Source organism: Nerophis ophidion, linkage group LG26 (assembly GCF_033978795.1).
Source record: "Nerophis ophidion isolate RoL-2023_Sa linkage group LG26, RoL_Noph_v1.0, whole genome shotgun sequence".
NCBI classification, from domain to species: Eukaryota; Metazoa; Chordata; class Actinopteri; order Syngnathiformes; family Syngnathidae; genus Nerophis; species Nerophis ophidion.
The window spans coordinates 12,277,019-12,302,884 of NC_084636.1; the positions used below are offsets into that span (position 1 = coordinate 12,277,019).

The 25,866-nt window shown below is 39.9% G+C and overlaps 1 protein-coding gene across 1 annotated transcript in view; it reads left to right on the forward strand.

The window, feature by feature from the left end:
• LOC133543538 (capping protein, Arp2/3 and myosin-I linker protein 3-like) overlaps window positions 1-24,593 on the forward strand; it is a 111,678-nt gene extending 87,085 nt beyond the window's left edge. Inside the window, 12 exon segments of the mRNA XM_061888151.1 lie at window positions 2,019-2,085; window positions 6,118-6,305; window positions 6,573-6,652; window positions 6,898-7,065; window positions 13,270-13,432; window positions 13,551-14,175; window positions 15,611-15,702; window positions 16,562-16,624; window positions 16,626-16,689; window positions 22,219-22,290; window positions 22,417-22,524; window positions 24,137-24,593. Of these exon segments, the coding sequence (XP_061744135.1) occupies window positions 2,019-2,085; window positions 6,118-6,305; window positions 6,573-6,652; window positions 6,898-7,065; window positions 13,270-13,432; window positions 13,551-14,175; window positions 15,611-15,702; window positions 16,562-16,624; window positions 16,626-16,689; window positions 22,219-22,290; window positions 22,417-22,524; window positions 24,137-24,177 (1,731 nt within the window). The 3' untranslated portion in view covers window positions 24,178-24,593.
• The last annotated feature ends 1,273 nt before the right edge of the window (window positions 24,594-25,866 follow it).

Genomic DNA, 25,866 nt, shown 5'->3' on the forward strand with positions numbered 1-25,866 from the left:
AAAGTAGTGTAAAGTTTTTACTTATATCTGTCAGGAAACTCGCCATGAAAGCGCTAAAACATACGGGCGTAGTGAGTTTACATTATTCACCCGAGGAACTTTAGTTATTAGAGAGTTCCGATGATGTCCAGCGTATATGCATCTTTTGGTCCAAAACGGTTTGATTTATTTACATATAAAATTGTCGCCTCGCACTGCACAGAGGATTCTGGGAGATGTCGATTTTTTTCAGACACGGACAGAGCGAAAGCGCCAGAATAAAACTACACACCAAGTTTTTGTTTGATACGGTCAGGCGTCACGGCAATAATGCAGTATCTACAATACTGTTGCGTCCCTAAGGTATTATTATATATCATTTTCTGTTAAACTAACACATTAAACGTAAAAAAAAACATTTCACGCCCCTCCCACTATGCGCCGCGACTGTAATTTGAATCATTGGTCTATAAAACTGTTATAAGTACACCTCTTCACAACATTGTATTCTTAAGATCAAAAACAATATATACGTATATATAGATCAAGGTACAACAAATATTACCTTTATTACCATTGCTTTTTAGTTTGAAAATATTTAAAATGCATAAATCTGCCTGAAATAAAAAAATATATACAGTACAGGCCAAAAGTCTGGACACAACTTTTCATTTCCATGTGTTTTCTTTATTTTCATGACTATTTACATTGTAGATTGCCATTTGCGGTCCGAAGCTAATTGTTTACCAGCCCGCCACACATTCTGGAAATTTTATTGCAAAAATAAAAATGAACGTTAAAAATATTACAATGAGGTGAAATCTTTCCAGAAAAAGTTGCAATGTTGACACAAAGCTGCCATGCAGGCGGTCTTTTTTTTCTTTCGTCTTTAAAAATTTTTTTTGCCATTGCTAAAAAAAAAAAATTATGACAAAAAAATCCATGTTATAATGAATTATTTTCAAAGCTCCAATTAGTTCAAATATTTCACTTTGAAATGTTTTATGTGGTAAATATTGCATATATTGCGCAGTTGCCATACAAAAAAAAAAGTTTTCTTTGACAAAAGAGCATAAATCAAACAAAATAATAGTTTAAATGTAAAATCAACAGATATATCTGAAGTTGATCTCGTAACTTAAGTGTTGAAAGTAAAAAAAAAAAAACTAATAAAATTGCATCACTTTCTGAGTGGGGCACCTTTTGGATCCCAAATATTTTTAGTGGTATCTTTTCACTGTGATTACTCAAAAATGTAATTAAAATTAATGGTGTCCTGCATTATTGATATTTTAGGGCTCTAATTACTAAAAACTGTATATTTCAGTTTTACTATTAAAAAAACAAAGATGTTTTTGACAGAAAAGCCATTAAACCTTTTTTTTTTTTTTTTTTTTTTTTAAAGTTGATAGAGAGATTTACTGTAAGCGTTAAATAAAAAATTATTTAAAAAATTTGACTTATTTTTAACATTTTAATAACTGAGAACCTTTATGGTACCGTAAAGGTAAAATACATTTTAAAAATCCACATATTTTGTTATGGTTTGAAAATGAAAAATATCAAAATGGCTCCCGCATGCTTTAATTTTTCCATGTGCGGCCCTCAGTGGAAAAAGTTTGGACACCCCTGACTTAAGCCATTTGATACAAAAAAAATAATAAATAAAATAAACTGGATTAATACATTCAAATTAATCAGCAATATTAACTCAGGAGCACAATACACTTCGACCTAAAAAAACAAAACCGAATAAAACAATTTGTGCTGATTTTTTTTAAATGAGGAAGTCAGGATTAATGGCAAAATTTTGCACGTTTTGTAGTGCACATCTTTTAGAAGCAGGGTTTAAAGCATGATACTGATAAAGCATGTTCCCGACACGTGCTGACCCCGCTATTTCAGAAAGTTTTTGCACACGTATGCTGTAGTTTTCGTGTCAAACAGTCATTAGAATTTGATGATTTGCGTGTTCTATCATCAACGTTTGCACAGAATACACGGCTCAAGCGGCTTTCAGCATTTTCCTTCTCTTCCAGGACACAATAGCCATTAAGAAGCGCAGCTCGAGAACAAGACGGATACGCCCCGTCTCCACCAGGCTGAGTGAGTACCGCCATCCATCCTCCTCTGCCTCCTCTTTCCTGTCAGAGCGCCGACCCCCTGCTGTGACAGTAATTGCTCCATTAGCCAACTTTTTCGAAAGAGTCTTTTTACCCCCTCCTCCTTCTTTCCTGTCTTTCCATTTGAAAAGTGACTTAATGGTTGGTGTGGTCGGACTCGGAATGGACATTTGTAGAAATGTCCTTGATTGATGGTCGGGCAAGTGTTCTGGTCAACGACGGATCGATGGCAGTGAAATTAACTCATCTGCCTTCTGGAACTGAAGCAACTCGCGAGTTAAACGCGTTCACGTTTAAATGCAACTGCAACACTAAAAAGTCACTTCTTACCGACGTACGCTATATTGCGTAAGGTATTTGGCCACCTGCCTTGACTCACATATGGAGGAGAAGGCTGTCCACAAGGTTGCAGGGTGTGTTTATAGGAATTTTCGACCGAAAGCTCATTGGTGAGGTCACACACCGATGTTGCCCCAGAAGGCCTGGCTCTCAGTCTCCATTCTAATTCATCCCAAAGGTGTTCGATCGGGTTCACGTCAGGACTCTGTGCAGGTCAGTCAAGTTCATCCACACCAGACTCTGTCATCAATGTCTTTATGGACATGGATGGAGCACGGAATTGTCCAAAATGTTTTGGTATCCTGGAGCATTCAAAGTTCCAATCACTGGTCATTTGGATGGGTGGCCAAATACTTTTGGCAATACAGTGAATTTGTTATTGGATTAGATAAGGATTGCGAATGATAGGCAACATTTTTTTTAAAAGTGCAGTTCTCTTTTAACAATCATCCCGTGTGGATTTGTGGTCGGCCTGGACAAAAGTGTAAATATGTTCCGTTGTATTATTAGTTGTGCCCCTCGAGTCGTAATGGAGTGAAATCCATATACCGTATTTTCCGGACTATAAGGCGCACTTAAAATCCTTTTTTGTTAAAACTCGACGGTGCGCTTAATGTACGGAATAATTCTGGTTTTGCTCAACAACCTTGAAGCAATTTTATTTTGGTACATGGTGTAATGATAAGTGTGACCAGTAGATGGCAGTCAAACAAAAGAGATATGTGTCGACTGCAATAGGATGGCAATACGACTCAAACACCAACATTTTATATGTTGTATTGAAAATGCAGACTATTAAATACTACGCTCAAAAATCTATCAAAATGTTTTAGTATGACTTTGTTAAGCTATGAAGCCACACCGCTTAATGGATTGTATTGGAGTATTATTATGGTGTGTGTATAAGGTAAGACATTATCTGGCGTTTTGTTTGGCAATATTATGTAAAAGCAAATTGTCTTACCTTCTGGTACCTGCTGATCTGTATTTGGGATCTGCATTAATCCTGAAAAATTGCGCGCGTCCGCCTTTATAGTGCATGAAGACACTGTAGTCGATAAATCAATATATCTTCTTGTTATGGGACATTCATCCTCCGCTGTTGCCATTTCTAATATAAAGTAGTGTAAAGTTCTTATATGTAGAGACGTCCAATAATGGCCTATTTGCCGATACCCGATATTCCGATATTGTCCAACTCTTAATTACCGATATCAACCGATACCGATATATACAGTCGTGGAATTGAAACATTATTATGCCTAATTTTGTTGTGATGCCCCGCTGGATGCATTAAATGTAAATTAAATGTAACATGGTTTTCCAAAATAAATCAACTAAAATTATGGGGAAAAAAATGCCACATGGCACTGCCATATTTATTATTGAAGTCACAAAGTGCATTATTTTTTTTAACATACCTCAAAATAGCAGCTTGGAATTTGGGACATGCTCTCCCTGAGAGAGCATGAGGAGGTTGAGGTGGGCGGGTGAAGGGTAGCGGCGGGGGTTATTGTAGCGTCCCGGAAGAGTTAGTGCTGCAAGGGATCCTTGGTATTTGTTCTGTTGTGTTTATGTTTTGTTACAGTGTGGATGTTCTCCCGAATTGTGTTTGTCTTTCTTGTTTGGTGTGGGTTCACAGTGTGGCGCATATTTGTTAAAGTTGTATGGCTGTTGACCAAGTATGCCTTGCATTCACTTGTGTGAGTGAAAAGCCGTAGATATTTTGTGACTGGGCCGCCATGCAAACGTAGTGCCTTCAAGGTTTATTGGCGTTTTGAACTTCTCCCTACGTCCGTGTACACAGCGGCGTTTTAAAAAGTGATACATTTTTTGTTTTGTTTTTTTGTCATGAAAAAGGGAGTTTTTTTGGGTTGGTGCACTGATTTTAAGTGTAACTTGTGATTTTTATGTTGATTTAATAAAAAAATTAAATAAAATTAAAAATTTGGGGGGGAAAATGATGAAAAAATTATTCTGCAGCCTGGTACCAATCGAGCCGTGAAAAAAAAATATGACTCCTTTAATGCGCCTTATAATCCGGTGGGCTTTATAAATAAAAACAGATCAAAATTAGACCATTCATCAGCAGTGCGCCTTATAATCCGGTGCGCCCTATTGTGGTCCAATATAGTATTCCGTACATGACATATTCGGGGCAGCACGGTGGAAGAGGAGTTACTGTGTTTGCCTCACAATAAGAAGGTCCTGAGTTCAATCCCGGGTTGGGGATCTTTCTGTGTGGAGTTTGCATGTTCTCCCCGTGAGTGCGTGGATTCCCTCCGGGTACTCCGGCTTCCTCCCACCTCCAAAGACATGCACCAGGGGATAGGTTGCTTAGCAACACTAAATTGACCCTAGTGTGTGAATGTGAGTGTGAATGTTGTCTATCCGTATTTCCTTGAATTGCCGCTAATTAATTGAAAACCTCTTCTCATTCCGGCGTTTAGCAAAGGCATGCGGTAAAGGCAAGCATGCGCTAATTATTTTAAAACCTCTTCTCAGTCCGGCACTTACCAAAGGCATGCGGTGAATTTAGGCCTGTGCTCAAAAATTTGAGTACGATGTAAGGATACCATCATGAAAAGCACATTTAATAAAAAAAAACTTTATTATGGTCTTACCTTCACTTATAAATGAAGTCCATGCACAGGTCCTTCTGATCAAAAGCATCGATAACTTGTTTATAAGAGTCTTCCTTATCTTTCTTCAGTTTTAAAAGTCTCTCTGTCTCGATGGAGATCTTCCTTCATTACCTCCTGCTTCGATTGAAAAAAAATGTTTTATTTTAGATATGTAATCCTCCATGTTAAAAGTGCAAGCGAGAGGAAAAATAAACACACGCTGCTCACGCTTGCTGCTTGTTGTCACTTCTTCTGCAGCCGAGCAGTCGCAAAAAGGATAACTAGCGCCCTCTACCACCAGGAGGCGGGAGTCATTTGATGACTCATATTTGACACACACAGCTACGGGATATTGATAAAACATAGCTGCTTACTGTTCTTTTTAGCATATTCAATAGCTTGGACCTTAAATCCTACTGAATAGCTCTTAATCTTCTTCCCTTTCTGCGATTTCAAATTATTGAAATCAGCCTCCTCCATTTTGAAAATGATGACAGGTGAAGTGTCACTCGTGACGTGACGAGTTTGACCCGGTGGAAATTCTAGACATATGCTAATTATTTGGCGAAACAAGTTTGACCCGGCGGAAATTCTAGACATGCGCTAATAAAAATCATATTTTACGAAACGGGTTTGACCCGGCGTTAATCCTGAGCCGGCGGTAATGCTAAGCATGTGCTAATTATTTTGCGAAACGAGTTTGACCCGGCAGTAATTCTAGGCAGATGCATACTATATGCCCGGCGGCAATTCAAGGAAATACGGTATATGTGTTGGCCCTGTGGTGAGGTGGCGATTTGTCCAGGGCTGGAAACACAGCTGAGATTGATTGATTGATTGATTGATTGATACTTTCATTAGTAGATTGCACAGTTCAGTGCATATTCCGTACAATTGACCACTAAATGGTAACACCCGAATAAGTTTTTCAACTTGTTTAAGTCGGGGTCCACGTTAATCAATTCATGGTAGGCTCCAGCAACGCCCAGAAGGGACAAGCGGTAGACAATGGATGGATGGACATGACATATTCATACCGTCTTGGCCCACAGGCCTCTGTGACGACTCCAGCGCCTCCCCGCCCCCTTCCATACCGCCCTACTCCACGCCGCTATCCCGCTCCGCATCCTGGGAGGGTATGTCCCAGCTACCCACGCAGGGTCTGCCTCTCCATCACGTGACCCGGGTCCGTCCGAGGCCTCCTAGGAGGCACAAAGGAGGCTACCTGCCGGCCGACGCGGTAAGTGCCGTTCATTCCGGGAAGCCTTTAACTAAGTGTGCACTTTCTACTCCCCGAGATTCCTATTTCTTAATGCCCGTGCCTGCTGGCAGTGACGGCCGTCTTGGTTGGGGGGGTGGGGGTGGGGGTATATATCCATCCAGATTAGATGGCTGCAATTAGATTATGTCATCTCACTGGAGGTAGCAATCCATTTCTTTAGAAAAGAAAGACCCTAGAAGTGACTTGTCAAAAAAACAGAGCATATTCACCTGTGTGTGTGTTTAGAATTGCAGTGAAAACGGAGCTATAAGCCCTTTGGATGACGGACTGCCAGATTTCTACACTAAAAGAGTCCTTCTTGATAGGTAAGTACTTCTTATATGCTCCGCCATCAAAGCCAATCGTGCGGTGGAAAAAATGGTTATAAATATCAGAGCACTTAGTCATTTAGTTGAGAAATAATGTCTGGCAGAGGTAAACCATTATGTACGGAGCCAGAGGTGTTGCCTAGCAACAGTCCAGCATCTACCGACACCCGGCGTAGTTCAATACACCGAGGTCTCGGACACGTTGGATGATTGTGTGACATGCGACCTCTGACCCTCTGCAGTCAGCTGTCCTCTCTGCACACCACACACTCGCTGAGGAGGAAGAAGAGGAGGAACATGCTGGCCATCTTCGGTTTCCGTAGAAACCGCAACCAAACTCTCTCCAACCAGGAGTCGGAGTTCGACTATTATGCTGACGGGAGTCACACCATGGCCACAGCACCCTTTGGGTTTGTCTGCTTGCAATCATATTCTATATCTTATTGATAATAACAATAATGTCAGCTGTTGGACATATTTTTGGTATTATGTTTCTTTATAATTATATATCCTCCATACAACATCCTGTCCTGCATATTATGTGTTGTTTTAATGATAGTTATGTACATTATTCTTTAAACCGGTATTCTTAGCCATAGAGTATAGCAGGGGTCTCCAACCTTTTTGAAACCAAAAGCTACTGATTAATGCAAAGGGCTACCAGTTTGATACACAATTAAATAAATTGCCAAAAATAGCCAATTTACTCAATTTACGTTTAATAAATAAATCTATATATATATAAAAAAATGGGTATTTCTGTCTGTCATTCCGTCGTACATTTTTTTTCCTTTTACGGAAGGTTTTTTGTAGAGAATAAATGATGAAAAAACACTTAATTGAATGATTTAAAAGAGGAGAAAACAGCAAAAAAATGAAAATGAAATGTTTAAACATAGTTTATCCTCAATTTCGACTCTTTAAAATTCAAAGTTCAACAGAAAAAAAGAAGAGAAAACTAGGTAATTTGAATCTTTATGAAAACATTTAAAAAATAATTTATGGAACATCAATAGTAATTTTTCCCTGATTAAGATTGATTTTAGAATTTTGATGACATGTTTTAAATAGGTTAAAATCCAATCTGCACTTTGTTAGAATATATAACAAATTGGACCAAGCTATATTTCTAACAAAGACAAATCATTATTTCTTCTAGATTTTCCAAAACAAAAATGTTAAAACAAATTCAAAAGACTTTGAAATAAGATTTAAATTTGATTCTATGGATTTTCTAGATTTACCAGAATATTTTTTTTTAATTTTAATCATAATAAATTTGAAGAAATATTTCACACGTATTCTTTGTCAAAAAAACAGAATCTAAAATGAAGAATTAAATTAAAATGTATTTATTATTCTTTACAATAATAAAACATTTTTTTACTTGAACATTGATTAAAATTGTCAAGAAAGAAGAGTAAGGAATTTAAACGGTAAAAATGTATATGTGTTTAAAAATCCTAAAATCATTTTTAAGGTTGAGTTTTTTCTCTAAAATTGTCTTTCTGAAAGTTATAAGAAGCAAAGTAAAAAAATAAATGAATTTATTTAAACAAGTGAAGACCACGTCTTTAAAATATTTTCTTGGATTTTCAAATTTTATTTGAGTTTTGTGTCTCTTAGAATTAAAAATGTCGAGCAAAGCGAGACCAGCTTGCTAGTAAATAGATAACATTTAAAAAATAGAGGCAGCTCACTGGTAAGTGCTGCTATTTGAGCTATTTTAGAACAGGCCAGCGGGCTACTCATCTGGTCCTTACGGGCTACCTGGTATAGAGAGTATTGCCAACTTGGGTTTCAAAGTTGGAGGCAAACATGGCGCCCTGTAGCAACGTTGGCGGGGGTAATGTATCTGTATTTTTATTTGCACTTCCAATTTATTGACAGCTTAGTTTAAAAAAAATATTTTGAATTTATTATTCAATTAGTCAGAATTTATGTTTTATTGCGCTGCATAATTGTGTGAATCCCAGGATTCATGTTTTTCCAAAGCCCTATTTTCACTTCTTCTTGAAAAGTTTTCACAGTCCGCATTTTTCAACTGTTTTTGACCATTCCACCTTCAAAACATTCCTCTTTTTTTCGTACAGATTCACGGTTTTCCCGAAATTCTGATATACCAATTCAATTTCAAACTGTAACTACGTCGACATTTTTTAACCATTTCAAAAAATTCCTAAACCAACCCATTCATACAATCCCGGACAATTGTAGCATTATGCATATTTAAAAAAAAAGGCATTTTACAAAATTCCCAAACTTCTAGGAAATTCCCATTTAAAAGAATGGACATATCCATAGTTCTAAAGTGCCCAAAATTCTCCAAATTTTGCAACATGTTTTTACCCGATTCCACATTTTCAACTATTCACACACACTACTTTTCCAAAATATCGAACTAAGTAACTTTTTTTGAAAGGAAACAATCACGGGCAATGGATGGAGAATATATACCATTTGGATTAGAATAATTCAAACTGATATATACTCTACAGGAAAAATTCTTTTAAAATAATAATAATTAAACCTTTTCATTATAAACATGCTAAAAGGTTGTACCATCTCATATGCATTGACACTGAGATCACTATTTTAAATGTTCTCTCACCTAAAAAAAACATTGTGGATAGTCATATATACTATATACAAATAATAAAAAACACATGTGTTTATAAAAATATTAAAAAAACTAGACTAGAACAACAATTTGGACAAGATAAAAATGTGATTGCAAAATTGTACTTTGCTTCCTGCATTACTTTACAAATCCAAAGCAGATCAATAAACCAGAAAAGTGAATCCAAAAGCTGCTTTCCTTTTCATTAAAATGGCTCATGTTGTATATTTGATGGCCGTGTGATGGGTGACGAGCCAAGGAGACGCCAAGAGGAATCGTCGAACAAAAAGCTTGATTTTGTTTCAGCGAGCTTCTGACTAGATCTGCAGCTCCAGGGGAAGAAGTGCCAAATCTCTTCATTCTGCTGTCTTGTCGGAACATTGTGTTTAAATACCATTTCTTCTACACCCCCTCTCCTTGTGGGTTGAATATTGACGCCGGACAGTCTGCGTACCACTCGGTTTATTAATTTGACTAGCCAACCTAACTCCTGTTATCGATTTGGGTCCGACCCCTATCCTCTGTCCCTTTGTGTAGACCTTCTTCCAGATGTTGCTAAGGTCTTTAATCTTCCATCTTAACCCTCCCTTGTGGGATTCTCACTATCTTGGGAACCGCCTGCAGTACTGCGGTTGGACACGTGCCCTTTGGCCTTAGTAGAAGACTGCTTTTAAAGAATTATGTGACCAAATGCAAACACACACCATTTCCAATCCTATAAGATAATACCTGATAAAACGAACCACACAATCAGTGCTCATCGTTCTCTTAAAAGAGCTGTTCAAAAGACTTGACTCGTTCGCAAACACCACATCTGTGGGAAGCATTATTACAGCTATGTGGTCAAGACTTCCTAAAGCCTGTTGTCCTTCTAGCCAACGGAATTATCCGATAACAGAATGCCATGTTTGTTCTTATCTTCGTTCTGTGTGCAAGTCAAAGGTTGTCGGCTTAGATGCTGCAAGATCTCTGTGTAAAACCACAACACCACCATCACTGTTTAGTTCCCCCCAAAAATATAGATTGTTAAATTTAGCTAACATTCAAAGATTAGCATCAATACGAATGAAATAACACTGCACCAGCGCCACTTAGGCACTTTGTCCTGTTTACGTCTGCTGTGACAACTAGGGTCCACCAGGGGGCAGTGTAGCGTACCCAGATGTAAAACATATTTTGGCACAATCAGCCTTTTTTACATGAAGCCATAAATGAATGGATCGACCTCACAACAAACGTGATAGGTCTAGCACAGTGGTTCTTAACATTGTTGGAGGTACCGAACCCCGTTAGTGCCATATGAAACTAACGGGGTTCGGTACCTCCAACAAGGTGCATAAGCACATTCACCGAACCCTTCCTAGTGAAAAATAAAATGTTGGTTTTTTTTCAAATTCAAGACAAAGTTATGTGTTTTTGGTAACACTTTAGTATGGAGAACATATTCTAATTAACAGACTTAATTTAGAGGTTGTTGGACACTAGGGGAACATATTCTAAGTAACAAAGACTTAATTTGGAGTTCTTTGGTTAGGGTTAGAGGGTTAGGATTAAAATGAGTACTTAATAACGACTATAGTTAGGAGCCAATAGGTTACTAATTTGCTTGTTAATAAGCAAATAATTAATGGTGATTATGTCCCCCATACTAAAGTGTTACCATGTTTTATTACTGGTCACAAAATGAACCGTGTATGAACATCACCTTGTCCAAAGAACAAAACCGACACAGTGCATAAACTAACAAATTACACGCCTGCAAATCAGTGTGACTTCTGCTGTTGCCGTATCCGTAATACGCCGATAGGTAGAAATTTTTATTGACACGATGAATCGGGTGTGTTTTGACCTCCGCCGAACCCCTGAGGCCGACTCACCGAACCCCTAGGGTTTGATCGAACCCAGGTTAAGAACCACTGGTCTAACAGATTACTCTTCATTCACAATTGAAGTTAAAAAAGTGGCTTTGGAGCAATCAAAGCGGCTCACACGGTCAATAAGGTGGGCACTGTGTTTAACACATCAACTTGTATTTATCCAAGAGAGCTTTTTGTTGTAAATTGTGAGGTGTGTCTGTTAAAATCATGGTTGTTTTTACAAATCATGACAGATGTAAACAAGAGCATGTGCTGTCTTTGTGTGATGATGTAAATGAGGTGTGGTTGTATTGTGTATTAAGTGTGTGTCCATGAAAGGGCATTTTATGACTTTTCTTAATTTGATTGCATGCTATAGTATGATTTTGTTGTCATAATTTGATTGCATGATTTTTGTATCCCTTTAATTTAGGTAGCCAGGGACTGCAGATGGAAATGAGCTATTTAGCTATAATCTGGTACAGAACATATCTGTCTTTGAGCTTAATGTTTCTGTGCATTGTTCCTTCAAATAAACACTAAACTAAAAAAGGTTATTATTTTACAGTATACTGACATCCTTTTAATAACCAAACTAATTCAACGTTCATAATTAAACACCTAAAAATAAGAATTCCGACACAAAATATATTCAACGCCACATTATGCATTAGCGGTGGGTCTTGGTTCCTTTGTGGACAGCCATGAATCCCACAAATGATCCCAGACAAATATCTCCCTCATCTTTACAAATACACCAAGCGGCTGATTTTGTTTGACCGTAGTGGAGCAAGCGTGTGGACACAGGTGTAGACGACAGCCGGCGGCTCACATTCTTAATCCGGCGGTTGCGATTAAAAAGTGACTGCCGAGTTGTCATAGCGTCAAATTATGACAAAGAACTGTTGGACAACTCTTCTCATCCTGAACAGCTTCACACTTGACGAAGATAGATATCTACATATATCCATATTTAAAAGTTATTTCTTTTCTTTAGTCATATTTGAAAGTGTTCCATCTTGTACTCTTTTCACATTTTCGTTATCTCATGACCGATCGTACATTGTAGACTACCTTGAGCTTTGAATGCAGGAGTAGCATTACTCCTTTTTTCCTATCTCTTTCTGTCTCGAGCTAAGGAAAACAATAGATATGTGTATTCGCTCTGAAGGGTGGGGGCTATTGGCATATTGAAAAAGACAAGACTTCCGTAGTGTTTTCAGATCAACTAGGCGATGCGAATTGAATGTGTTGTTTTTTAGGTTGGTCTCTCCAAAGCTTTGGAATAAATTGCAAAATACCTATTCTGTTCTGGGTTTTCATTTAAAACCATCTTATGTGTCATCAAAAGAACTTGGGATTGACCAGCAACGTAAATTCCCTCGAAGGAACATCTGGTCCAAACACAACAATTTGTGGGCTCTCGTCCGGGATGACACGCTGAGAATTAGACACCTCTTACACTCTTCTGGACAGACTCACTTTGCCAACACATAAATCAAGGTAAGCAGAGCCTTATTCTAAAATCTGCATTAGGAGTTTGTCCTAAAGTCTGTAAGGTCAAAACGTGTCGAAAAAACGGGGCATGATTGACTAAGATCCAAATACCACACTCTTAACAAAAATGATATCGTCCAATACAGTCTATGATCTTGTCTAACAAAAATAGTATGTCCGTGCAACGAATGCGTCGCATGCTATGCTATATGCCTGTTAGCCTGTATGTTGATCTGTAATTGAACTGAAAGGGCAAAATATATTTTCGACAAATAAAACCCATGTGAATACGGGTAGTACCAGTGCCTATTTCAAAACCATTTTTGTTGTTTAAATGTGCTATATGAATAAAGTGGATCGGATTGGATTGATTTACACAACGTTCAAACTTCACTGGTTTTGGGGTTTGTAAATCACCGCAGAATTTGGCACATACCTTTAGGGGACCAAGAAGTATATGTGTGTAAGATTTGGGCAAGATTGCTTAAAAAACATGACCGCGGGGGGATGGGCAAGTCATTGACCATATGTCTATTAATGATAAAACTGTATGTATTACATGTATGCTCGCATAACCTCACAAATGTAATTTGAGAATACGGACAGCCAATGTTGAAGCGGTTGATGTGTTTTATCTTCAGGACCGCCACAGAGAATGTCTACACTCTGCTTCAACCGCCATGGTCCGCCACCAAGGCTGGGTCTCCCGTAGAGGTGGCTGACGGGAAAAATACACTCGTTCTGAGTCCTCCGTCGCAATCTGGCGTGGGAGGAAGCAAACACCCCTTTTACTCCCCTACTGAGGTACAGTCACCGCAGACCAGCCCACGCTTTGACCTTCCCAGAATGAACCAAAATAGAAAAAATAAAACTGCGTGCGGATTTAAAGTAGCAGAACCTGAAACCTGAATCTTTCCTCCAGAGGTCCGAAATGGGCGCCGTGCCAGAGCAGTCAAAAGAGTCCAACAAGTACTGGGCGGACGACAAGCAGAGGACAAGCGAGGTGCTACAGGCGGAGGATATCTGGATGGACGGCAGGCTGACTGATCCACACGCAGAGAAACTGTCAGAGAGACGGCGCTCGGACGACAGAACTTTGGGAGAGGTGAGAACCGTGGACAGACAGTGGACCGTGGACAGACATACGCAGTGGCAGATCGACAGAAAGATGGAGAGGCAGTGGATGGGCGGCAGACAGATCGACCGATCCTGGTCGGAGGGCAAGCAGCCGGACGTACAACCGGACGCTCACTGGACGGAGAGGAGTGGCTGGAGGACGGACAGACAGATCCCGGCGCTCCATTTCGCTCAAAGGCAGCTGCCGCCGTACCCGTCGGACAGAACGCCTTCGCCAAAGGAAGTCAACACCGGCGTGGACGCACAGGGTGAAAGGCGCTCGAGTCCGGATGCGGAAGGACGGAGGAGCAGTGTCGGTGGGCGACCTGCCGCCTGTGGGACAAAACCAGAACCCCCGCCTCAAAGTAGCAAGCCTAGCATGTCCAAACTGAGACCCAGACATCGACTGGAGACTTCCGACACGCTACCTGGTAGGACGCATGTCTTGTCTTCATGCTAACTTTATCCTATTCCATTTTGACTGTACTTGAATCAGAGAGTATAATGCATATACCAAACTGGAAAATAGTCATTACCTTTATAATTCATACTTAAAATGCTGTTTTGCGCCGCTGTTTTTGCACCGGAAGGCTAAGAACTGAATCCTCCTATTTCATTTTGACTGTACTGGAATGTATACAAGACCGTGTTTATATTATTCAGATGGAAAAAAATAGCAGGATTAGGTCTCTGCTTTTTGCAGATGATGTGGTCCTGTTGGCTAGGATCGTCAGCTCTCACTGGATCGGTTCGCAGCTGAGATTGAAGCGACTGGGATGAGAATCAGCACCTCCAAGTCCGAGTCCATGGTTCTCGCCCGGGAAAGGCTGGAGTGCCATCTCCACTTTGGGGAGGAGATCTTGCCCCAAGTGGAGGAGTTCAAGTACCTAGGAGTCTTGTTCACGAGTGAGGAAAGAGTGGTTCGTGAGATCGGTGCGGCGTCTTCAGTAATGCGGACGCTGTACCGATCCGTTGTGGTGAAGAAGGAGCTGAGCCGGAAGGCAAAACTCTCAATTTACCGGTCGATCTACGTTCCCATCCTGACCTTTGGTCATGAGCTGTGGGTTATGACCGAAAGGACAAAATCACGGGTACAAGCGGCCGAAATTAGTTTTCTCCGCCGGGTGGTGGGGCTCTCCCTTAGAGATAGTGTGAAAAGTTCTGTCATCCGGGAGGAGCTCAGAGTAAACCCGCTGCTCCTCCACATCGAGAGGAACCAGATGATATGGTTCGGGCATTTGCTCAGGATGCGACCCGATCGCCTCCCTAGGGAGGCGTTTGGGGCACGTCCGACCGGCAGGAAGCCACGGGGAAGACCCAGGACACGTTGGGAAGACTATGTCTCCCGGCTGGCCTGGGAACGCCTTGGGATCCACCAGGAGGAACTGGACAAAGTGGCTAGGGAGAGGGAAGTCTGGGTAACCCTGCTTAGGCTGCTGCCCCCGCGACCCGACCTCGGATAAGCGGAAGAAAATGGATGGATGGATGGACATGTAAAAAATGCTACTTGCACTTGTGTCTTTTTGCACCAGAAGAATAGTGATAGGACAATTCTATTCGATTCCATAGCCTTATTTATATCATTCACATGTATAAGGCTACTAGCACTGCTGTTGCTGTTTTTGCACCGGAAGGAAAGTGAGGTGATAATTCGAGTGTACACTATTCCTTATCTTTATTTTTTACCATCTGTGTATTTTTAGATATTTTCCTTGATATGTGAATACCTAAGTGTTTATTGTGAGCGAACTGTGGTGCTGAATTTCCCCCAGGGATCAATAAAGTACTTTCTATTCTATTCTAAACATCACGGCGTGGAATTGCAAATGTTTCTAAACGTTTTCATCCTTCTTCGTGTCACGGCAGAAGAGGACGGAGACGCAGAGACGGATCCCGCAAAGAGAGAGCGAGAACGGAGGAGAGATCTGGAGGGTCAACCTCCCCCCATTCCTGAAAAGGTGCGGGTCTACTGTTTTTTTTTTTTTCATTATTATTTTCTTCTACCAATTTTAAATCGTTCTCCCACAATAGCGTTTTGGAAGTGTGCTGTGCAAAATATAAAATGGATTGATCACATGTAACAGTGAAATGTTTGGAACACAAGCATAGCTATGTGAGCTAAAGTGCTAACGTCACCATTTTAACAGCAACATTATGCGGAGCAAGCCTAAAAGTAAAATGATCCAAGTTACAGCGAGGTGACTGACGTATAGTTGGCAGGGATCCAGGATGGATTTTAACGAATGCTGTCAATATATTTATTTAAAAAAAAATTGGGATTAATCCTGATTAATCACTGTTAATTACATACTTAATTACATGATTGCACATGTCAGTACCATGTTAAAGTTAAAGTACCAATGATTGCCACACACACACTAGGTGTGGTGAAATCTTTCCTCTGCATTCGACCCATCCCCTTGTTCCACCCTCGGGAGGTGAGGTGAGCAGTGAGCAGCAGCGGTGGCCACGCCCGGGAATCATTTATGGTGATTTAACCCCCAATTCCAACCCTTGATGCTGAGTGCCAAGCAGGGAGGAAATGGGTCCCATTTTTATAGTCTTTGGTATGACTCGGCTGGGGTTTGAACTCACGACCTACTGATCTCTAACCACTAGGCCACTAAGTAGGTCAATGAGGAGAGACTTAAACTTCAAACTTTTCTCTCAAAGGTGGAGCAAACAAGTGAGGGAGCTTATAGATTTGTTTGCCCATTGGAACCCATTTCACCCTTAGAACATCATGAAAAATTCCTGTTTGCACAATAATGGTTTTGCTCATTTAATTCCGGTTCTCATTTTGGGGTGGGGGAACAGCCAAAGACGACCTCATACGTGACCTTCCCAAAAGAGTCAGCCATGGAGAGGAACTTGCCCCCTCCCCCCCGTGCCCCCTCCCTTCAGCAGGCCCCCGCTCGGGCTGCCGGGCAGAGCCGCCAGTCAAGGTCAGTGCCGCAGCACACGCTGACTCAGCACGCATCGCCGACATGCACCGATTCAAACAACTTTTTATATCCTTTTCGCCTGCTCACGCCAAGGGATTTGAACGTTTCTTTGCGGTTATTTTTGTCCGGCCACGTGAAAGCGGCAATCAGAAAGTGTCCATTTTCCTCCTCTTGTTATAAATAGCCTCTTCCACGCAAAGATAGGTGAAGATGACAATAGAACAAATTCATTTTTCTCTTCCGCTGTGCAGAATATTACAAATAAGATCATTACATAAAAATACTCTCCTTTTTTGTGTGTTAAAGTTGTTTACCTTAAAGGCCTACTGAAATGAGATTTTCTTATTTAAACGGGGATAGCAGGTCCATTCTATGTGTCATACTTGATCATTTCGCGATATTGCCATATTTTTGCTGAAAGGATTTAGTAGAGAACATCCACGATAAAGTTAGCAACTTTTGGTTGCTAATAAAAAAAGCCTTGACTGTCCCGGAAGTAGCAGACGATGTGCGCGTGACGTCACGGGTTGTGGAGCTCCTCACATCTGAACATTGTTTACTATCATGGCCACCAGCAGCGAAAGCGATTCGGACCACGATTTCCCCAGAAATTTGAGCGAGGATGAAAGATTCGTGGATGAGGAAAGTGAGAGTGAAGGACTAGAAAAAAAAAAAGAAAAAAAAAAAAAAGAGTATACAGTGGGAGCGATTTGGATGTTATTAGACAAATTTACTAAGATAATTCTGGAAAATCCCTTACTGCTTATTGTGTTACTCGTGTTTTAGTGAGATTATATGGTCGTACCAGTACAACCTGAAGGTCGGCCCCGCACCTTTCTTCAGCACCAGTCGACGGGTGGTGGCGATGCCCATCTCTGCCCTTTCGAAATGATCGCTGCATAATACACTGTATTTTGTGTGTGTGGTCCAATCCAACCGTGTTCGCTTGACCGCTCTGTTCCATAGTAAAGCTTCACCCTCATCTTTCGGGAATGTAAACAATGAAACACCGGCTGTGTTTTGTTGCTAAAAGCGGCTGCAATACACCGTTTCCCACCTACAGCTTTCTTCTTTGACGTCTCCATTATTCATTGAACAAACTGCAAAAGATTCAGCAACACAGATGTCCAGAATACTCTGGAATTATGCGATGAAAAGAGACGACTTATCGCTGTGAACGGTGCTGGAACAAAATGTCCTCTACGATGCGTGACATCACACGCACACGTCATCATACGCACGCGTCATCATTCCGCGACGTTTTAGCATGATACTTCCACACGAAATTTAAAATTGCAATTTAGTTAACTAAAAAGGCTGTATTGGCATGTGTTGCAATGTTAATATTTCATCATTGATATATAAACTATCTGACTGCGTGGTCGGTAGTAGTGGGTTTCAGTAGGCCTTTAACCACAAAGACTCCTGCAGGCAGAATAGTGAATATGTACGAAAAATGTACCAAATTTTCAACTTGAATAATAATTTGGACTATGTTAGGATTGTCCCGATACCAATATGTCGGTACCGGTACCAAAATGTATTTCAATACTTTTCTAAATAAAGGGGACCACAAAAAATTGCATTATTGGCTTTATTTTAACAAAAAAAATGTTAGGGTACATTAAACATATGTTTCTTATTGCAAGTTTGTGCTTAAATAAAATAGTGACCACACAAGACAACTTTTCTTCTATTAGTAAGTAAGCAATCAAAGGCTCCTAATTTAGCTGCTGACATATGCAATAACATTTTGTGTCATTTATCATTCTATTATTTTGTCAACATTATGAAGGACAAGCGGTAGAAAATGAATTATGAATCTACTTGTTCATTTTCTGTTAATATCTGCTTACTTTCTCTTTTAACATGTTCTATCTACACTTCTGTTAAAATGTAATAACCACTTATTCTTCTCTTGTTTGGATACTTTAATTTAGTTTTGGCTGATACCACAAATTTGGGTATCAGTCCGATACCAGGTAGTTACAGGATCATACATTGGTCATATTCAGAGTCCTCATGTGTTCAGGGACATATTTCCTGACATTATAAACATAATATACATTTTTTTTTAAACGAAAAAAGATGTGATGCTAAAAGATATCGATGTAATCATAGTATCGACTAGATATGCTCCCGTACTTGGTATCATTACAGTGGATGTTAGGTGTATATCCACCAATGGCGTTTATTTACATTGTGACGCCGGTGAGCTACGGTGTGTAGTGAAACATGTTTAGCTATTCCTCTCCCTGCAGTGATAATGGAACTTGTAAAAAACTTACTTTATTTGAGTAGTTAATACACTACCGACTACGGATGGATGTTAGCTGCAAGCTCGCTAGCCATGTGTTAAAGCACCTCTTCCTGAGGGTGTTTCAGTGTTATAACTTCACCTTTATCGTTAGTTTTTAAGCCAAAATGGGTCCGTTCTCCCTTTTCTGTCCGCACACTGTGTCTGCTTGTAAGTACTCCGTGATTGTGCGCTGCCAAACATGCTCCCCTGTTATTAAGACCGGTACTTTTTAGAGGCGGTGTAGTACCGAATATGATTCATTAGTATCGCAGTACTCTACTACTGATTTGGACTGCATGAGAAAGTACATAAAGAAACAATCTCTCTTTGACCACATTATTATTTATTACCAGGGAGGAAATACTTGACGTAATTATACATTTTGGATGTAATAAAAGGGAATAAGCAAATAATCTGAATATTCTTTAACGGTATAAATGTGTCTTACCACCACCATGCTCGAATGTATGGGTTTCTCAATGTAAAGCACTTTGACACAATTGTGAAGAAGCGCAATATTGAAGTGAATTATATTTATATAGCGCTTTTCTCTAGTGACTCAAAGCGCTTTTACATAGTGAAACCCAATATCTAAGTTACATTTAAACCAGTGTGGGTGGCACTGGGAGCAGGTGGGTAACGTGTCTTGCCCAAGGACACAACGGCAGTGATGGCGGAAGCGGGGATCGAACCTGGAACCCTCAAATTGCTGGCACGGCCCCTCTACCAACCGAGCTATACTGGCCAAATATATATATATATATATATATATATATATATATATATATATATATATATATATTGATTGGATTATCCAGAGAATAGTGCTCAATACCGTGGTAGAGCGCAATATGTAGGTGTGGGAAAAATCACAAGACTACTTCATCTCTACAGAACTGTTTTCATGAGGGGTTCCCTCAATCATCAGGAGAGTATATATATATATATATATATATATATATATACCCTTCTTTGCGCACCAGTATTTAGGCTGTACCCAACAAATTTTTACATACACCGGACTATAAGCCTCAGATAGAGTCGTGGTCATACACTTGTAAAGATTGTAAAATATAAAATAAAAAGTTTCATCCGACCACATAACTTTCCTCCAGAAGGTCTTATCTTTGTCCGTGTGATGTCAGAAGAAACAAAAATTGAGCTGTTTGGCCACAATACCCAGCAATATGTTTGGATGAGAAAAGGTAAGGCCTTTAATCCCAGGAACACCAAACCTACAGTCAAGCATGGTGGTGGTAGTATTATGCTCTGTGCCTGTTTTGCTGCCAATGGAACTGGTGCTTTACAGAGAGTAAATGGGACAATGAAAAAGGAGGATTAGCTCCAAATTCCTCAGGACAACCTAAAATCATCATCCCGGAGGTTGGGTCTTGGGCGCAGTTGGGTGTTCCAACAGGACAATGACCCCAAACACATGTCAAACGTGGTAAAGGAATCAGGCTAGAATTAAGGTTTTAGAATGGCCTTCCCAAAGCCCTGATGTAAATGTGTGGACAATGCTGAAGAAAAAAGTCCATGTCAGAAAAACCAACACATTTAGCTGAACAGCACCAATTTTGTCAAGAGGAGTGGTCAAAATTTCAAGCAGAAGCTTGTTGATGGCTACCAAAAGCGCCTTATTGCAGTGAAACTTGCCAAGGGACATGTAAGCAAATATGAACATTGCTGTATGTATACTTTTGACCCAGCAGATTTGCTCACATTTTCAGTAGACCCATAATAAATTCATAAAAGAACCAAACTTCATGAATGTTCATTTGTGACCAGCAAGCATGTGATCCAATCACTCTATCACAAAAAAATAAGAGTTCTAGAAATGATTGGAAACTCCAGACAGCCATGACATTATGTTCTTTACAAGTGTGTGTAAACTTTTGATCACGGCTGTATATACCGGTACGAAAGATTTTGTATATGTTTATTTACAGACCTTAAATCAGGGGTCACCAACACGGTGCCCGCGAGCACCAGGTAGCCCGTAAGGACCAGATGAGTCGCCCGCTGGCCTGTTCTAAAAATAGCTCAAATAGCAGCACTTACCAGTGAGCTGCCTCTATTTTTTAAATGTTATTTATTTACTAGCAAGCTGGTCTCGCTTTGCTCGACATTTTTAATTCTAAGAGGGAAAAAACTCAAATAGAATTTGAAAATCCAAGAAAATATTTTAAACACTTGGTCTTCACTTGTTTAAATAAATTCATTTATTTTTTTACTTTGCTTCTTATAACTTTCAGAAAGACAATTTTAGAGAAAAAAATACAACCTTAAAAAGGATTTTTAAACACATATACCTTTTTACCTTTTAAATTCCTTCCTCTTCTTTCCTGACAATTTAAATCAATGTTCAAGTAAGTTCAGTTTTTTTATTGTAAAGAATAATAAATACATTTTAATTTAATTCTTCATTTTAGCTTCGGTTTTTTCGACGAGGAATATTTGTGAAATATTTATTCAAACAAAAATATTCTGGCAAATCTAGAAAATCTTTAGAATCAAATTTAAAACTTATTTCAAAGTCTTTTGAATTTCTTTTAAAATTTTTGTTCCGGAAAATCTAGAAGAAATAATGATTTGTCTTTGTTAGAAATATAGCTTGGTCCAATTTGTTATATATTCTAACAAAGTGCAGATTGGATTTCAACCTATTTAAAACATGTCAACAAAATTCTAAAATTAATCTTAATCAGGAAAAATTACTAATGATGTTCCATAAATAATTTTTTTAATTTTTTCAAAAAGATTCGAAATAGCTAGTTTTTCTTTTCTTTTTTTTCGGTTGAATTTTGAATTTTAAAGAGTCGAAATTGAAGATAAACTATGTTTAAAAATTTTATTTGCATTTTTTTCCCTGTTTTTTCCTCTTTTAAACCGTTCAATTAAGTGTTTTTTTCATTATTTATTCTCTACAAAAAACCCTCTGTAAAAGGAAAAAAAATGTACGACGGAATGACAGACAGAAATACCCATTTATATATATATATATATATATATTATATATATATATATATTAAAGGTAAATTGAGCAAATTGGCTATTTCTGGCATTTTTTTAAAGTGTGTATCAAACTGGTAACCCTTTGCATTAATCAGTACCCAAGAAGTAGCTCTTGGTTTCAAAAAGGTTGGTGACCCCTGCCTTAAATGTTTACATCAGGAGGTTGCCTACAGCCACAGCTGATTATGTCAATGTTATTTTGTCATCTCAACCAGGCGAGGAGGGACTGCGACCGCAGGCGCCTGTGAAGCCACAGCGGAACCGAAAAGCGATGTCATGTGACGCAGGTATCACTCGTCTCCCACACTGACGACACATTCTGTACGCCTAATGCTCTGGCTGGCAAGTGTACGCGTCGAGCTGGGTGTGTACATCTAACTCCGCCATGACGTTTGCTTCGTGTCTCAACTCAGGCACGGACAGGGACAGCCCCAATAACATTGAGAAGCCCCCAAATCGCAAACCCCCCGAGAAAAAACCTAGACTGCCCCAAAACCGAAATAAGTCACTGGACCTGTCTGGTATATGTTTGTTTTTTTTATACATATATGTGTTTGTGTGTGCCAGTCTGTGCTTGTGTGTGTTTGTTTAAGTGTGATGGATCGTGTTTGAGTTAGAAATATGCTGCCCCCTGCTGGTTTGGAGTCACCGTGCATTGAAACAGCTCTTTGTTGCAAACTAACGACAACTTGTATCGTCTCGCATGTAAAAATCTCTGATATAAACTCAGATACAAGCAGTCGTGCAAAGCTAAATGTCCTGCGATAAACTCACAAGGTTGTAGAGATGCGCGGATAGGCAATTATATCATCCGCAACCGCATCACTAAAGTCGTCATCCACCCGCACCAACATTTTATCAAAACCGCAACCACCCAACCGTCTTTATACAACAGGGGTCGGCAACCTTTACCACTCAGAGTTATTTTGACTCGTTTCACAGAGTAAAGAAGACAAAGGGAGCCCCAACCATTCTCGCGAATATTTGCTGGTGCTCATCCAGAAAATGAGAATAAGGGTGTGCTGTTAAACCATTGCCTTTGACGCCTGCTACAACATGTACAAACTGCTTGCCAGTCCAGCAACATGTTGTATGTGGCTTCCGCAGACACACGCACACGACTGCGAGGCATACTGGGTGATACAGAGTACACTGATGGTTGTGATATGACCAACTTTAACACTCTTACTAATATGCGCCACACTGTGAAGCCACACCAAACAAGAATGACAAACACACTTCGAGAGAACATCCTCACAGTAACACAACATAAACGCAACACAACAAATACCCAGAATCCTTTGCAACCATGACTCTTCCTGACTATATTATACACCCCCGGTAGCACCAAACCTCGCTCCCCCACGTGCGTCGGTAAGGTGGGCGGGGTTGGGCGTGCGGGGGTGTATAATATACTCAGGAATAGTCATGGATGCAAAGGATTCTGGGTATTTGTTGTGTTGTCGATCCCTGAACTATGTATTTTGAATATTTTCAAATGGTTCACCCGTCGCCCGCCCGGATCTATTTAAAATCTATTTTTTGGTCATGTCACCCGCCGACCCGCGGAGACTCCGCGGATGAGACCGCAAACAAGGTTGTCTTTTCTTGTGTTAATGTGACGTCATGTACAGAAAGGTAAACATGGTAGACTGTAGGCTACTAAAGTACCAATGATTGTCACACACACACACAAGGTGTGGCGAAATTATTCTCTGCATTTGACCCATCACCCTTGATCACCCTCTGGGAGGTGAGGGGAGCAGTGAGCAGCAGCGGTGGCCGCGCCCGGGAATAATTTTTGGTGATTCAACCCCCAATTCCAACCCCTTGATGCTAAGTGCGAGCTAAGCACATAAACAATATGTTTTTTTTAAAAATGTCTCTAATTGAACCATATTGTAGTGTAAAACACCGCATTAGGCAATACAAAACAAGTATTCAATAGTCGCATATTACCTACAGCCCGCAGGTAATTTTTTAACGGTGACTGTCAGAAACTCGGAAACGCTCTTAATTGGAGTAATTTGGGTTACGATTGTTCAATGGACAGCAATATGTCAAAAGATGCCAAACATAACTTTTTTTATCAGCGCTTACCTGTCATTTAAAAGCCGATGTTGTCGTCCACAGACTGCTTCAACACAGGACCGGGTCACAGTGAGCTGGTTTGATCCCCCGCTGTCAAAGACAAGACAAAGAGGCAGGAGTCACAAAGTGTCAATCACACGTCCATGCACTCTTTTAATGCCCGCTGCCTCGTTTTATCAGTGTTTGCTCCTTCAGAGGACCCGTCATCCATCTCTTGTCTTTTGGGAGCGCTCCACTTGTGGCTTGTAAAGTGTCTTTTTGTATTATTCCGACGAAGATTACTGTTATTAGAATGTGATTTCTACACAACTTGAGTGCATTTTGAGCTGCTGGACACAGCTAGCCGACTGCCTTGGTCCACACTTGAACATTTAGTTGCTTCTTCTCAGAGGAAACTTGAGGATTTATATCAGAAAAGGTATTATTATATTTTCTAGAAATAAAAAAACAATATTGTCTATGAGCACCCCTCTTAACACACTGTATGAATAAAACTGGAATGGATACATCTTTTTCTTGCTTCTTATATACCGTATTTTTCGGACTATGTCCCACCTGACGAAAATGCATATAAAAGAAGGAAAAAAACATATATAAGTCGCATTTTTGGGAAAAATGTATTTGATAAAACCCAACACCAAGAATAGACATTTGAAGGGCAATTTCAAATAATTAAAGCTGCAAGCAGCGATGGACGGGACCGACTTTTGCTGGTGTTTCCTGCCTTTACCCATTCAACATATCTTTACCTGCACATTACCTACCTCCCCTGCATCCTGGGGTCACACTGGTGCTTCTTTCTGTCACCCATACATGCTGGTGCTTCCTGCCATCACCCAGACAACATATCTTTACCTGCACATTACCTACCTTCTCTGTATCTTGGAGTCAAACTGGTGCCTCCTTCTTTCACCCAGACAACATATCTTTACCTGCACATTACCTACCTTCTCTGTATCTTGGAGTCAAACTGGTGCCTCCTTCTTTCACCCAGTCAACATATCTTTACCCGCAAAGTACCTACCTTCTCTGCATTGTGTGGTCACGCTGGTGCTTCCTGCTTTTAAGCGGCCATCTTGAGACTGCAGCAGCGCAACAGTTCTTTGAAGGCTCGTAAAATCAAAACCGGAGCAGTTAGAAAAACTCTTTGCGCAACTTTGAATCAGAAGGGTTCAATCTCTTTCCTGTGCGAGTTAGAAGCTGACACAACAAACGCGCTCAGAGGAGATAATGTTTGAATAAAGGTGACGGATTTTTACAAAACTTTTGTTTTGAAGGGGTAATTGCCAACTTCCTGTTGATTTTGCTGAAGGATGTCAATTAATGAAATGTAGGTCTAAGTGAGACCTACATAGAGGTTTTTGTTTCATGTCTCTACAACATTCCTACTGGAAGTTACAAGCAGTTTTGGCTGTGTTTTCTTCCTAGGAGCAGTTTTGTCTGTGTTTTATTCCCTGGGGTTGCTAGAGCGCAATATAAAGCTTTGTTTTGTTTTTTTTGTTTTTTAATTAGATCGCAATTTTCGCCAGTCCTGATGTGTGTATCCAGTTTGGTGAGGTTTGAAGCATTTTAAGGGGGTCAAATTACAGCTCAAAGAGGCAAAAATGACATTGTTTAGGAAACTTTTGTTTTGAAGGGGTAATTGCCACCTTCCTTTTTTTTTTTGCTGAAGGATGTCATTTTATGAAATGTAGGTCCAAGTCAGACCTACATAGAGGTTTTCGTTTCATGTCTCTACGACATTCCTACCGGACGTTACAAGCAGTTTTGTC